We start from the raw sequence: 12,654 nt of genomic DNA on the forward strand, positions 1-12,654 counted from the left end.
ACAAAATATCTGGCATTATATTTTTTCTGTCAAAATAGAGAAATATGGAGTGTTTTAATCAAATACTGCTGCTACAGTAATTGTCTTATAAACATTGATTTTGGAAACTGCTGTTGTTTTGTTTTTTTCTGTTTTTTGAGTGAAGGTAACCAGAAATTGGTGCAACACTGAGTTAACTATGTTCCTTGCAAGTCTTTGCTGTCTTGGTTTTCCTAAAGCATCCGCCTCTTTAAGTTGAGAAAGCTGTGGTATTTTCAGCCTTAGTGGCAGCTCCATGATATTCATGATATGCATGTAAACATGACAAACATCAGAGGAAGCTGGAGGCTTTCCTTTACTCAGAGAAAGCAGGTCAGATCCCTGCATGAGAGTTTGGAGAGGGAGGAATACGAAAGGTCGGCTCCACCTAGAGGGGAAACGCACCGTTATACCTACAACCATGGCTCTTCACAACGCTAATCCGCTGTATGTGTCTGTGGAGCAGTGTAATGTGTGTATTAGGCCCTTGTTTGCACTGGATTAAGAATGCACATTGACATTAGAATTAGCAGAACATGGAAGGTCTCTGTAGAGTCTAGTGGGCTTTTGGATGCACCTAGAAGGCAGTGTGAAACATAAGTGCTAATAAGCCCATAAAAATACAGATTTACATAAAGAAACAACATGTGCAGGTTTGTATTTAAGAGGGCATTAAGACTGTTTACCTTGAATTTTTAAAAATGGTTTTCAAAAGTGTAACAATCTAGCCAGGTTTGGGTAGTTTTAAAGATCCTGTATGATGCAGGAGGATTTAGGAGGATAAAAATTGTTCATTAAAGCTGATCTGAGAGTATCTTCACTATGATGTTATTGATTTAACACAATGAACATATTAATAATGCCTGGAAGAATAGTCATGTAGAATTAGGTTTATTGTGATGGAGCTAGACAGAGTTTAAAAAGCAACAATGAAGAAAAACTCAGGTGGTTATATTTTTGTTATATTTATTTTGTTAATATATTGTTAATATATTTTCATAATATTGCATACACATATAACACATAAAAACAAATGAGTAAATGTTGAGATAAAGCTTAGGATTATATTGAACATTAATATTGGATGGAAATAGTTTTATTTTGTTTCTCCAGTGTTAAGGCCTGATGGTTATGTCTCTGCACAAACACCTTAGTTCTGCGTTTGCTTGCACGTCACACTGGGGCCCACGTTGTCAACAGCGGTAAACATCTTTGCAGATGTAATAGGAGCCCTGTCCCCGTCACGCTGGGGGACATATTATCGTTTTGTTACGCTCCATTGTCACTTCTCTTCCATCTAAAAACACACCTGAGAGGAGAACATCAAGACAGGCAGAGGGAAAGCATGAAGTGGATAGGGAGAACGTGGCACAGAGAATGATAACGCTGTATTTATTCCCCCTATCTGCTAAAATTCCACAATACTTCCAGTTTATCCTGTTTTCTGGCTTATTGTGACAAAATATGCCTCGTCTCTGCGGCAGCGCTCATTTAGCTCCCAGTTGTTTACAGCTGACGACGTAGAACCATTGGCAGTAAATCGTGAAAGCAACAAACAAGTGAAAACTGTCTTAGCAGATATGAACTGTAGAAACGTTTGCTTCTCTTTTGATTCACAGTAACAAGCACTAATGAGCTCTATTAGGCATAATGATCCTAACAAGGCACAGAGAGCAAGTGTGAGTTCTTTTTTTTTTTTTTTATACTGTGTGTGGTATTCCTCACACTGCTGTTTAGTTTTATCTTCATCACTCAGTAGAAAGCTCTGGAATAATTGTTTTAGTCTGGATCTATGCTGCTCACAGTAATATCTGTATAAATAAAGCTGTTTATTCATCATCACGATGCGACCGATGACTCAGAGGGGAGCGGGACTCCAGCCGGAGTGGAATAAAACAAGCAAACATTATTATTTCTAAACCCAACACTTCGCTTGAATGCAAACAGGCAGAGATAAATAATAACAATCATGGTTGCGCGATGCTTTCTCCGGCTAATTGCCTTTCTCTCTCTGCGTTTACTCCATTGACGTCACGGCAGGACAATACAGGTGAAGGCATGACCAAATCGGTTAACATCTTTGACTAATGGCTGGTTTTCTTGTTTTGTTTTCCTAAATTTTCCTCCGTCTCGCAGAGCTTATCTGTTCCTCTTACGTGCACACACTCTCTGCCTCGGTGTCTGGCTCACCTTATCACTGTCCATTTATTTACAGGTATCTCTGCTGCGAAACCCAAACGGAAATGAGGGAGTGGTATGCCACATTTCTTAGTATTCAGGTGCGTTTTCTCTTTCAAGCAAGTTTACACATATTGGTCCTGGCAACCCATGTTAAAGCTGTCTTAATAAATCAACTCTGAAATGTGTTTTTCTTTAATTGCTGTACCATAGTATCCATTAAAAAAATAGACCAAGAGTTTAATTTCAGTACATTTATTCAGTGGGTTAATATATATCTAGTTTTACTAATTAAAACCTCTAATTGCAGCATTGTTTTTAGCTGGCAAAGTTGATCACGGTATCTTATGTTTAATTAGTTAAGAGGTATAAATACGACGACACAGAGGCCTGCTTTAGCAGCTGGGCTGAACAAGGAGCGATTTTTATCTGCCCGCTATACAGAGAGCAGCATAAGGGAGGTAAAAATGTCCCCAAAGCTCACTGTTGGTGTACTGCAGCAAAGAGGGGCAACTTGAGGTCACCAGGTCCTTAGAGCTTCCATTAGAGGCTACATCATGCTAAATAGGTGTTTGGGAGGCCTGTCAGGGAGAAACAAAAAGTATATTTTTTTGCTAGTATCTTAAATGTAAAACGTTCCCTACGTCTACTGGATCTGTTTGCTTTTGTCAGTGGACTATAAGACTTAGTCTCTGTACATTCATGTCCATGGAGCAGTGGGTATTATTTGTCCCACAGTTAGAAGGTTATTGGTGTGATTCCAGCTGTGATTCAGTATGAGTATGTACTGTAGGTGAAGGTTAGAGTGCATTGGATGGTCAGTGTCACTCAAATTGTGTAATTAATTCAGTCCATTTAAAATTTGTCAATTAAAATATATCAGTTGAATTAAGTTTATTTATATAGCGCCAATTCAAAACACGTCATCTCAAGGCACTTTACAGAGATTTTTCAACCAGATCATACAGTCAGATTGTTTCAAAGTTTTCTACCTAAGGAAAACCAGCTAATGATGCATCAACTTACTGACTCAAATGCAATCTGTCACACCAAGCATAGCGACAGTGGAGAGGAAAAACTCCCCTTTACCAGGAAGAAGCCTCCAGCACAATCAGGCTCAGTGTGAGCGGCCATCTGCCGAGGCCGACTGGGGTTCAAGGAGACAGAAGCAGAGATACAAAAAGAAACTGTAAACCTGTTCTACAGGCGGCCCTGTCCAGGAAACACACAGTCAGGCAGACAAGCTCCAGGATGGTGTCACAGCCAAACAGGAAGAGAGCAGATGAAGCTACTAGGACATAAAGAAGAGAGAACATAACATTAGGGAACATACTGCAGATTGGGAGAATAGAGGTAGAACGAAGCAGAATGATGAAAATGGCTCTCTATGTCCTCCAGCATTCTAAGCCTATAGCATCATAACTATAGAGATAGCTCAGAATAACCTTAGCCACTCTAAACTATAAGCTTTAAAAGTTTAAGTTTTAAGCCTACCCTTAAAAGTAAGCAGGATGTCTGCTTCACAGACTGACTCTGGTAGGTAGCTCCTTAGGAGAGGAGCCTGAAAACTAAAAGATCTGCCTCCCATTCTTATTTTAATATTATTAGAGCAGAAAGATTTTGATGGATTATCCAAAAAATGAAAATAGTCCTAACTGAAAGTTTCAACAGGCTATGAACCACCAATTTATTGATCTTTATTTTTGTTTCATACCACAGATTTCAATTCCCCCACTGACTAAATGTGCAGTTTGTGTTTGTTTTATGCTTACATGCCTTGACACTGGTTGCTTATGAATATGAAAGCTTCTGTACAGAAACACTTGTTGCAGTGATTTAATGGGTATTTTTCAGCTGGTCTCAGCAGGACGGTTTCAATGACCCGACTGATGACTATGATTCAAGGTTTCTTTGACTATTCTGTCTTGATTGTCTCCACCTCTCCATCCTAATTTCAGTACGAAGGCAACCTGTGGCCCCAGGATGGACTTCAGCAGAGCCGGGTGAGCCGCGTGCTGCCGGACACGCGTCATGGTAACGTGTCACTGATCCCATTGCGTGGCAGTGAGAATGAGATGCGGAACAGCGTAGCAGCTTTCAGCCAAGACGCGCTTGCTGTGAGTCAATCTGCCAATCACTGGGGCTAATCTTGGACCAACCAGGCGGCTCGATCAGGAGCTGTCAGCTAATCAGGCATATTCATGCTGAACAGGTGGCCTTGAACCTCGATGCTGATATAGTACAGTAGAACTTACAAAGTTCAAGGAGAACAGATTTATTCGTTAAAAAAAATATTTTATTTCCCCTGTCTCCTAAAAACATTTTATTTAAAGGGAGAAATGGAGGTAAAGGTCACACCTGTGCAGGATTGATATCCTCTGATCCGTGATTTGACCATGATCTAGAAGTATTTTTCAACAGGTTCTGGGTTCTTTAACTGTTGGATTTAAGAGCCCGATCAAAAGTCTCATTTATATCCGGGACTGAAAACGTTTAAGAACTCAGACATTTTGAGGAAGACACAGCAGCATCTTCACATTGCGGTTATGATCGGTTTCACAGAAAGTTGAGGAAACAGACTTAAAGACAGAGTAGGTCTCCTTAATCATTGCCGAAACCCAGAAGAAAAAGAAATAAAATATGCATGCTTGCATCCTAAAAAATTTTGACAGAGGGTTTGTTTGGCTCAGCTTCAAGCTCACCATTAAGTCAGCCTCTCCATCTGTTTTCTCAGTTTTTCATGAAACCTTTCAGGGCAGCAATCCAAATCATTCCGCTCTGCTGCGACAGACAAACGTCCACAATCTGAAGCTGCTGCCGTCTCCTCCTGCTGTTTCAGCTGTCACACTCTGCTCATTAGCTAGCTGCATCCTGCAGTGGCACAGGGAATCCATGCCACCACTGCTAGAACTTCCACTAACATTAACACAAATCCAAGGTGGCGGTTCTGTTTCTTTTCACCTTCCAGGTGTTTCCTATTGATTTTGCTCTGTATCCAGGCATCAACAGCAAAGGTTTGTGTATAGGACTGTATGAGGAAGAGTGATAATTCAGGGAACCGGAGTGGGATCAACTTAAGAGCAGGAGGAATATGATCTGAAAAAATGACAAATGTTTAGTCTGATTTCATGATGTTATGATTCACTGACTGTATCTATCAGTGTCTGTGTCCAATTTGAACCTGTGCTCTTCTTCCTCTCTCTTTCTCCAGCTGATCCAGTGTTGTATTTCCCTTTGTGTTTAAAAAAAAACACCTTACTGTTTGTGTTTCAGCTCCTTAGAGATGTGCGATAGCGCTCACAGCAATGGCAACAGCAAGGTAACTTTCCCACTCACTGTGAAAACTGTGGGCTTCATACAGAACATGATTGTTTGACATTTATCAGCTTTAGTGCCCTATGAGGAAATCCACATCAACTGAACTATTAGGAGCTAAATATAAAGATGGGAAATCTTCTAGGCCTCTCCCAGCATCTCCCGGATAGAGCTGCAAATATTTTATGTATTTCCAACAGCTTTGATAGTATTGAAAGATTATTTTTAGCAGGTACTCCAGCCTCATTCAGAGCTTCAGTTTTACGTTCCTGCCACAGATTTTCAGTTGTACTTTGACTAGGCCGTTTTAGTGCATGGACATGGTATGATGTAAGGCAAGGCAAGACAAGTGAAATGGACGTACAGAGAAGGTAAAACCCCATCGACACCTCCTTTCTCTGCAAATGTCACATTTCTAAACTTCCACCATAAAACGGGCGAATCCAAACGAAGCCCCGAGCTGACGTCAACTTGAGGATGTTGCCTTATTTGGTTGTGGCCTGTACTCTTGTCATGCCCCAAAATTGACATACAGACCAACCCACTGGTTCACGGGCCAAGGATGGCAGGGTGGATATGAAGTGTCGGCTGCTGTGCTGCTGACTGGGCGGGACCTCAGCAGAGAGCCATGAGCCGCCCGTCCTCAGCTGGAGGCGGCAGGCGGGGGGAAGAACGGGGCCGCCAGTGTCCGGGCTACGGTCACCGTGTCGAGTTCAGTCACTCTGTACCCCACTGGCATACTGCCCCCGTCCGCCGGGGGTTCCCGGACCAGCCCCGAAGCTGATTGCTCGGTTTGAATGCCCGGTGTGTTTCGACTACGTCCTGCACTGTCGACCAAAATCCCGGATGATTTTTTTAGGAATGAAAAGTAGGACATGTCCGGGAAAAAGAGGACGTCTGGTCACCCTACCATATAAACAATGTTGATGTTTCAGTGAGTGACTGCTTGTTGCTATGATGCGTCTTTGCTCAGCAGCTTCGCTCGTTGTAAACCAACCAATCAGCACACAGTTCATCTAAATATTCATGAGCGTACCATAAAAGGAAGAAAACCTGTCTTTTTATTCTGAGGCTTTTAACCAGGCTTGCATTGGAGCTTATAGAACAGCAAATATGCCATTTTCAGCCCAACTAATGTTACACACCCTATTCAGAGACCTTAAATACCAACGCCAAATACCCTATAGAATCATTCTATGACCCCTTTAAACTAAAGATACCTCAGTTAATGACTGCAACTGTCAAAAGCAGCTCTAAACAAATAGGTTTTTACCTTTCACTTAAAAGAACTCAGGTTTTCAGCACTTTTACAGTCTTATAGGAGTTTGTTCAAGATACTATGAACATAGGAACTAAATGCTGCTTCTACATGTTGTGTTCTAGTTATGAGTGTACTTATTTGTAGACTACTTTAACACATCTGTAAATTCCATATATCCTTGCTGGAAGGGGAACCTTCCCCACAGTCCTAATTCAGGTTTAGCCTGAATTTAACTCCATCCATCTTTTCCATCAATTTGGAGTATCTGGGCGCTGTCGGAGGAAAACGCATCTTAATTCTGCAACTGCAATGTTTCACCTACTAGATGATGAATTATTAGCGAAGGTCAACTTTCCTCAACAGGTTTTACTAGCATAGTTTTAAAATGAGATTTCTTATCTTCAGTGTAAATTTTAATTATTTTCTTTTTTTGAAATTCTCCCACTATGGTCATATTTCTAGATTACTAACTATTTAAATTTTCCTGTTAGTTATTTCTTACACTGTGGTGTGGATCTTCCAGCTCATTCATAGTTCAGTTACCATTTTGTCTGCTTATTAGTCTAATCCTCTACATGCGTACGTAGTTTATGTGGACGGCCATGTTTTGGTAGGTCAGTTGTTGCTCCATACTGGTTGGAACATTTAGACCCTGGTTTGATATACTGAGATGCAATAGAGCAGCAGTTTGCTATGAAGGGGATTTTTAAGGGAGGGGAATCAGAATACAGAGGGCAGAGTAAAAATTTTCCACGTTTTTGTTTTTTTATAATACATTAATAATGAAATTTTGTGTTATTTTACTTCCACCTCCTCATCAAGCAGGACTTTGTTTGCCTGTCATGAAGAGGGGTATAAGTTACCCAAACATTGTACTTTAGTAAGATGAGTACTACTTCATCATATTATTACTAAAAAGTAAAAAAAAATTGCCTTAAAAAAACACTCAAATGTAAAAAAGTATTTGGTACTAAGTAACTGTAATAACTTTAAAATCGTATTTTATTAAAGTTGAACAAAATATAAAATCATATGCAAATTCTGGAGTTTCAAAAAATAAGTTTACACAATAGGAAATTTGGGTGGAGCGAACAATGTGTTATAAATCAATAAGTTTAAAATATGAAACTTATAAAATCAATAGTTACTGTACAGCATGCAAGAAGGTTAAATCATAGTATATTTTTAAATGTGTTTAATAAATGATGGTTTAAAAAAGTTTAAACAAAGCGGTTGTCTCATCCCATTCTTAAATCAGGCTTTGGATTTATATCTGTTCTTTAGGATAAAGTCTGAAAAAACACAGATCCTCATTCCTCAGTTTAAACTGGAGGATCTGTGTTGATCTAGCTTCTTGACCGCAGCTTATTGAGTCCACCTGATGAGCGGCCTCATATCTGGTTGCCATGGCTGCCAGACGTCAGCGGTCTGCACGGAGAATTTTAAGCTTGACCTCCTGAGACACTTAATAAAATACAGCGAAACTGATTTAGCTTCAGGGAGATGGGGCTGCATGCGTGGACGACCCTTTACTGATGTGTGTGACAGGATGGGTTTCAGATCAAATGTGATGCACGGTGTCTGACGTGATGGATGTTTGTCGTTTAGGAAGGAGAAGCTCAACGGATGGCCTCTGAATATTCGAGGAACTTCTACGCCTTGCGGTGGTGTGAGCAGAGCAATGGACACTCCCGGAGCACGGACTCCTCATTTTAAATGTGAACTTGCATCTCCACCCGGCAGGACAGAGAAGAAAAACAATAAAACAAAGGCAGGATACTGTGAGAAACCTGTCCTGGACCACTTTCCATTAACTGATGAATATTACTGGATGGATGGATGGATGGATGGAGTGATGGCATTAAAAAGAAAGTCAGGAATAAACCACACAGGCTTCACAAGCTGTTTCCAGCTTGCAGCAGGTCCCCATTGTTCACTGGAGTCACAAACAGACACTGCAAAAATTGCACAAACTTTATCCCTGTGGTGCATTTGCTCTAGATTTATCGTCGGCACAGAAACTAGGTGCCTAAAAGTATTTTTTTACTAAAGGTTTAAAAGTTTTGTAGCAGACTTTGTTTTTTTTTTTTTTATTCATTTTAAATATGATGACTTTGGAAATCAGCTATTTAATTGCATAGCAGGGAGCTGAGCAGCTGCCCTAATGGGAGGCTGAGATCAGAGGAGGTTTATATCTGATTTCTGCTGGACTGAGACTCAGACACGCCTGATGATGGACCAACATCTGCATCTCTGCTAGAAACCCTTACAGCAGCTTCATCAAATGTGTCGTTTGTGTTAAATTGGGCCCAGTCTGATGGTTTGTAACATATTAGCTTAGGAATGCTGAGGTAAGTCCGTCCTTAACTAAAAGGAAAAAGAACCATTTTCCACAATAATAATAAAGTTTTTATAGCTCCAAATTTGGTAAACCATAAAAATATTAAAGTAGTGCCTAATTTGTTGTTGATTTTGTGATTCAGATAACCCTTGAGCACCTTAAACAGGTTCTTTTTTCTTCTAAGCGTATTTACTTATTTAAACCAGAAGTGATGTTGTATATTTGTCTCGGCTGTCTTATTCCTCTCTGTCGGTTTTTTTTCTTATTGGTTGTGTTACATTGATGAGTCGTTTCTCATTAACCTGCAGTATATCCGAGGGTTTAAATCACAAATTTATCGCTCTTAATTTAACAAATGTCTTTGTCAACAATGACAATGAAAGTGTTTTTATTGTTTGTGGCAAACATGTAAACTGTTAAGCTCATGAAACTAATTAAAATGCACTGCAGTGTCTTATTTAATACTCCAGGATTTGGATTATTTTTGTCGAAAGGATTTATTTCCTTGTTTTCTTAGTGCCACCTGTATGTTTACCTTCGTTTAAAGATTGATTTCTTTTGGCAGCAGAAGACACTAGATGCTGCTCTGTCAGTCAGGTTTGTTCAGCTTCATAGTTATTATTTCTAACTAAAATGTAAAAAAAAAATCCTTTCATCTGGAAGTTTCTCAGAGTTCAAAATGTAAGATTTTTTTTTTTACATCCACTATAGTTAACAATTTATTTGTACAATATCGTGTTTTCCAGCAACTTATTAAATGTACAATAAAACATCTTACTGGAGATGTTTCCGTGTAGCAGAAGGAATAAGGTAAATCCAAGGATAAGGTAAATCCAAGGAAAGTAATAATAATGTTCAATAAATCTGTGAGCTTCTTTCTGATTCATAGATTAATAATTGGATAATGAAAGGTGCTTAATAGATTTTCTTTTTCCAATAGAGGTAAAGCTTAAAGAATCACAATTAAGTCCTTGATGGAGAATATTTTGGTTTTCATCCTAAATGCAAAATGCACATATATCCATCTGAATAAATGTACTCTGTTTAAATCTTTTATTTATTTGTATTTACTCTGTGCTGGATTCTGCTCCTGCAGTGAAAGATGAGTGTAGGGTGTTTTTTTTTTTTTTTTTTTGCACATCTTTAGCAAAAGTCTGAATACTGTTCTGTCAGTTATTAGAAGCTTTTATAGTTTGTTTATTTTGAACTTTGGACTCTTTATCCACTTTGATCCTTTTTATTTGGATCCATTTTTTTTCACCTATTGTTCATGATAAACAGAAGGAGATCCAGGAAATAAATGGCTGTAACGAGCTTCCTCTGGAGGCTGACATGACTCAGCCTTAGAGATTAGATGAGGAGCTGTCATCTCAGTAGAGCCACCAAAGTAGTTTTGGCATCTGCTTGGGAAGCCCTCTCGGAGAAGAATCAAAGCATGTTTCTCTGGAGATGGATACATGCCTTTCACTCCTCGACCTGTTGCCCTGAGACCTGATATATCAGATCATTGGAAGATGACAGACTGATTGACGCATCCCAAAGTAGCAGGACTCTAACCCTCCAGGACTGAGGTTTGAGCTGAGTGTAGAAAGAAGAGGATTGTTGCTGCAAGGAGATAGAAGGTAGTGGTTTTAAAATGTTTTACAGAAGGTACACTATTATATTGTACATTACCAGTGTTTTAAAGGTATGCTGTTAAGTTATTAGTGTGATAACTGTTTTATAGCGAGGTCCAAACACCTTCAACCTAGTAGCATGACTAAAACTAAGGTACACGGTCATCCAGTCAACACTTGATTTCTTTCTGAACCATCATATTAGTCACAATGCTGCCGTTATTCTTTGCCTTTTCTGTAAAAAAGTGAATACCGGACATGTCTTTGCGAGGGGTTGTCTTCAACCCTACTGTCATTAAGAATTTGCTTTTACATTTTATTGTGTGCATGAATTGTTTTTTTTATAATCATTTAAATCAAACCTGAATTAATATTAGACACCTTATTTTGTTTTTGTTTTTTTTGTATTGAACAGTTCCCTTGTTTAAATGGACAACCCAACCAACTGTAGAAGCTTTACCTACTTTAAGGGTTGGTGCCTTCTAACTGTGGCGTGGCTGTATGTAATCCTGTTCTTTTCCCCTATCCTTTTTGAGATTAATACACAGGGAAACACACACACAAGCTGTGAAAAGACGAGCTGGACCTCAACTCTTTCACTACTTTGCGTGTGTACTAAACAAACAGAGAATGAAACTTATGAAAAGCCTGCAGGTTTCATGACAATGTCACGCCAAAGCACCAAAATAGAAGCCTATAGATGCGCCCTGTAGAAGAAGGTCAGCTCTGTCACTGTGCAATGGGCTACAGCGATCAGTTCAGGCCCTCAGGAAGGCTTCTGAATGTGTGTGAATGTGCTCCACCAGCTCTTCCTTCATTTTTTTAAGCAGAACTGACACATCAGGGTCAGTGTTTACCTCCAGACACCCACCGGAGAGGCCTGCGAGGGACTTGCACACATGAGATCTTCATTAAACTGTTCACAGGCCTTCTCAGGAAACCTATTTAGAGGGGTTGGGGGTGTAAAAACACATGTACATACCCACTGCTGAGTGGCCTTTACTACATAGGTCATGGCAGCGGTTGCGTAAGACTCACGGGGAATGGAAACAGAGGGAGAGAGGGGTCGAATGTGTGAGAGGGAGATAAAGTAAAAAGTTGGAAAAGAGCTTCAGGGGGTGGCCTGAGTGGTGTTGAGGTGTATCATCCAACCTGCCTGGACCCTGTAGCCCACCTGACATCTTCCCCCAAGTATAAAAATGTAAATGATCTCTGGGAAAAATGTCCTGCTAACTCCAAAAATACACAAATGACTAGAAGGACAGCAGAGACACCTGGACGTACCACTGTGTGAGGGACACTGCACCAAGGAGGGGACCAGCGAAGGACACCTAATTGGGGTTTGTCTGCATGCTGCTCTGCTTTCACACTCAATGAATCCACATTTAGAAAGGTCAGGATGGGTTTAATCCATGCCCAAAGATGTGATACCGTTTTTCAAATGTCTGGTGCACAGCTAGAGTTTGGTTTAAAAATATTCGACCAATGGTATTGCTGTTTGATATCAGACAGATCCAAACCTATTCTCTAATAGTGTACATTTAGGTTAGCCTCTATACATGTACATTTCAGCACATTAGAATGTCATTGAAAAGGACATATCAGGAAAAAAGGCACATTTTTTGATTTTTTTTTTTAGATTTTTGACACCAGCTGATTAAAAACCTAAAATGTTGTTTCTAAAGTCTTAAAATATAACAAAGTCCAATAAAAAATATTTTAGATTTATGAATCTGTTAAATGAACTTAACTGATATGAAGAACCTTTCCAGTCATGCCAACCACGAAAAGCATGTTACACTGAATCCACATTTCGTCCAATCACACAGGTTGGTAGCCAATTATCCTGTCCAGGGTCACATCCACATGTGACCTGAGGAAACCAACAAACCCACAAACTTTTGTTTGCAACAAAGCTACCTATG

General features: G+C 39.7%; 1 protein-coding gene across 5 annotated transcripts in view; it reads left to right on the top strand.

Moving 5' to 3' along the window:
* The window catches only part of LOC119771780 (arf-GAP with Rho-GAP domain, ANK repeat and PH domain-containing protein 1-like), an 88,196-nt gene extending 78,614 nt beyond the window's left edge, over positions 1 to 9,582 (top strand). For 4 of the 5 annotated variants that reach the window (XM_038267913.1, XM_038267914.1, XM_038267916.1 and 1 more), the window contains 4 exons: positions 2,234 to 2,297; positions 4,155 to 4,313; positions 5,470 to 5,515; positions 8,381 to 9,582. In XM_038267913.1, the coding sequence (XP_038123841.1) occupies positions 2,234 to 2,297; positions 4,155 to 4,313; positions 5,470 to 5,490 (244 nt within the window). In that variant the 3' untranslated portion in view covers positions 5,491 to 5,515; positions 8,381 to 9,582. The remainder of the gene's footprint in view (positions 1 to 2,233; positions 2,298 to 4,154; positions 4,314 to 5,469; positions 5,516 to 8,380) is intronic. The other variant, XM_038267915.1, reaches the window with a different exon arrangement.
* The last annotated feature ends 3,072 nt before the right edge of the window (positions 9,583 to 12,654 follow it).

This window comes from Cyprinodon tularosa, unplaced genomic scaffold, assembly GCF_016077235.1.
Source record: "Cyprinodon tularosa strain WSP-4 unplaced genomic scaffold, ASM1607723v1 ctg69, whole genome shotgun sequence".
Taxonomy (NCBI): Eukaryota; Metazoa; Chordata; class Actinopteri; order Cyprinodontiformes; family Cyprinodontidae; genus Cyprinodon; species Cyprinodon tularosa.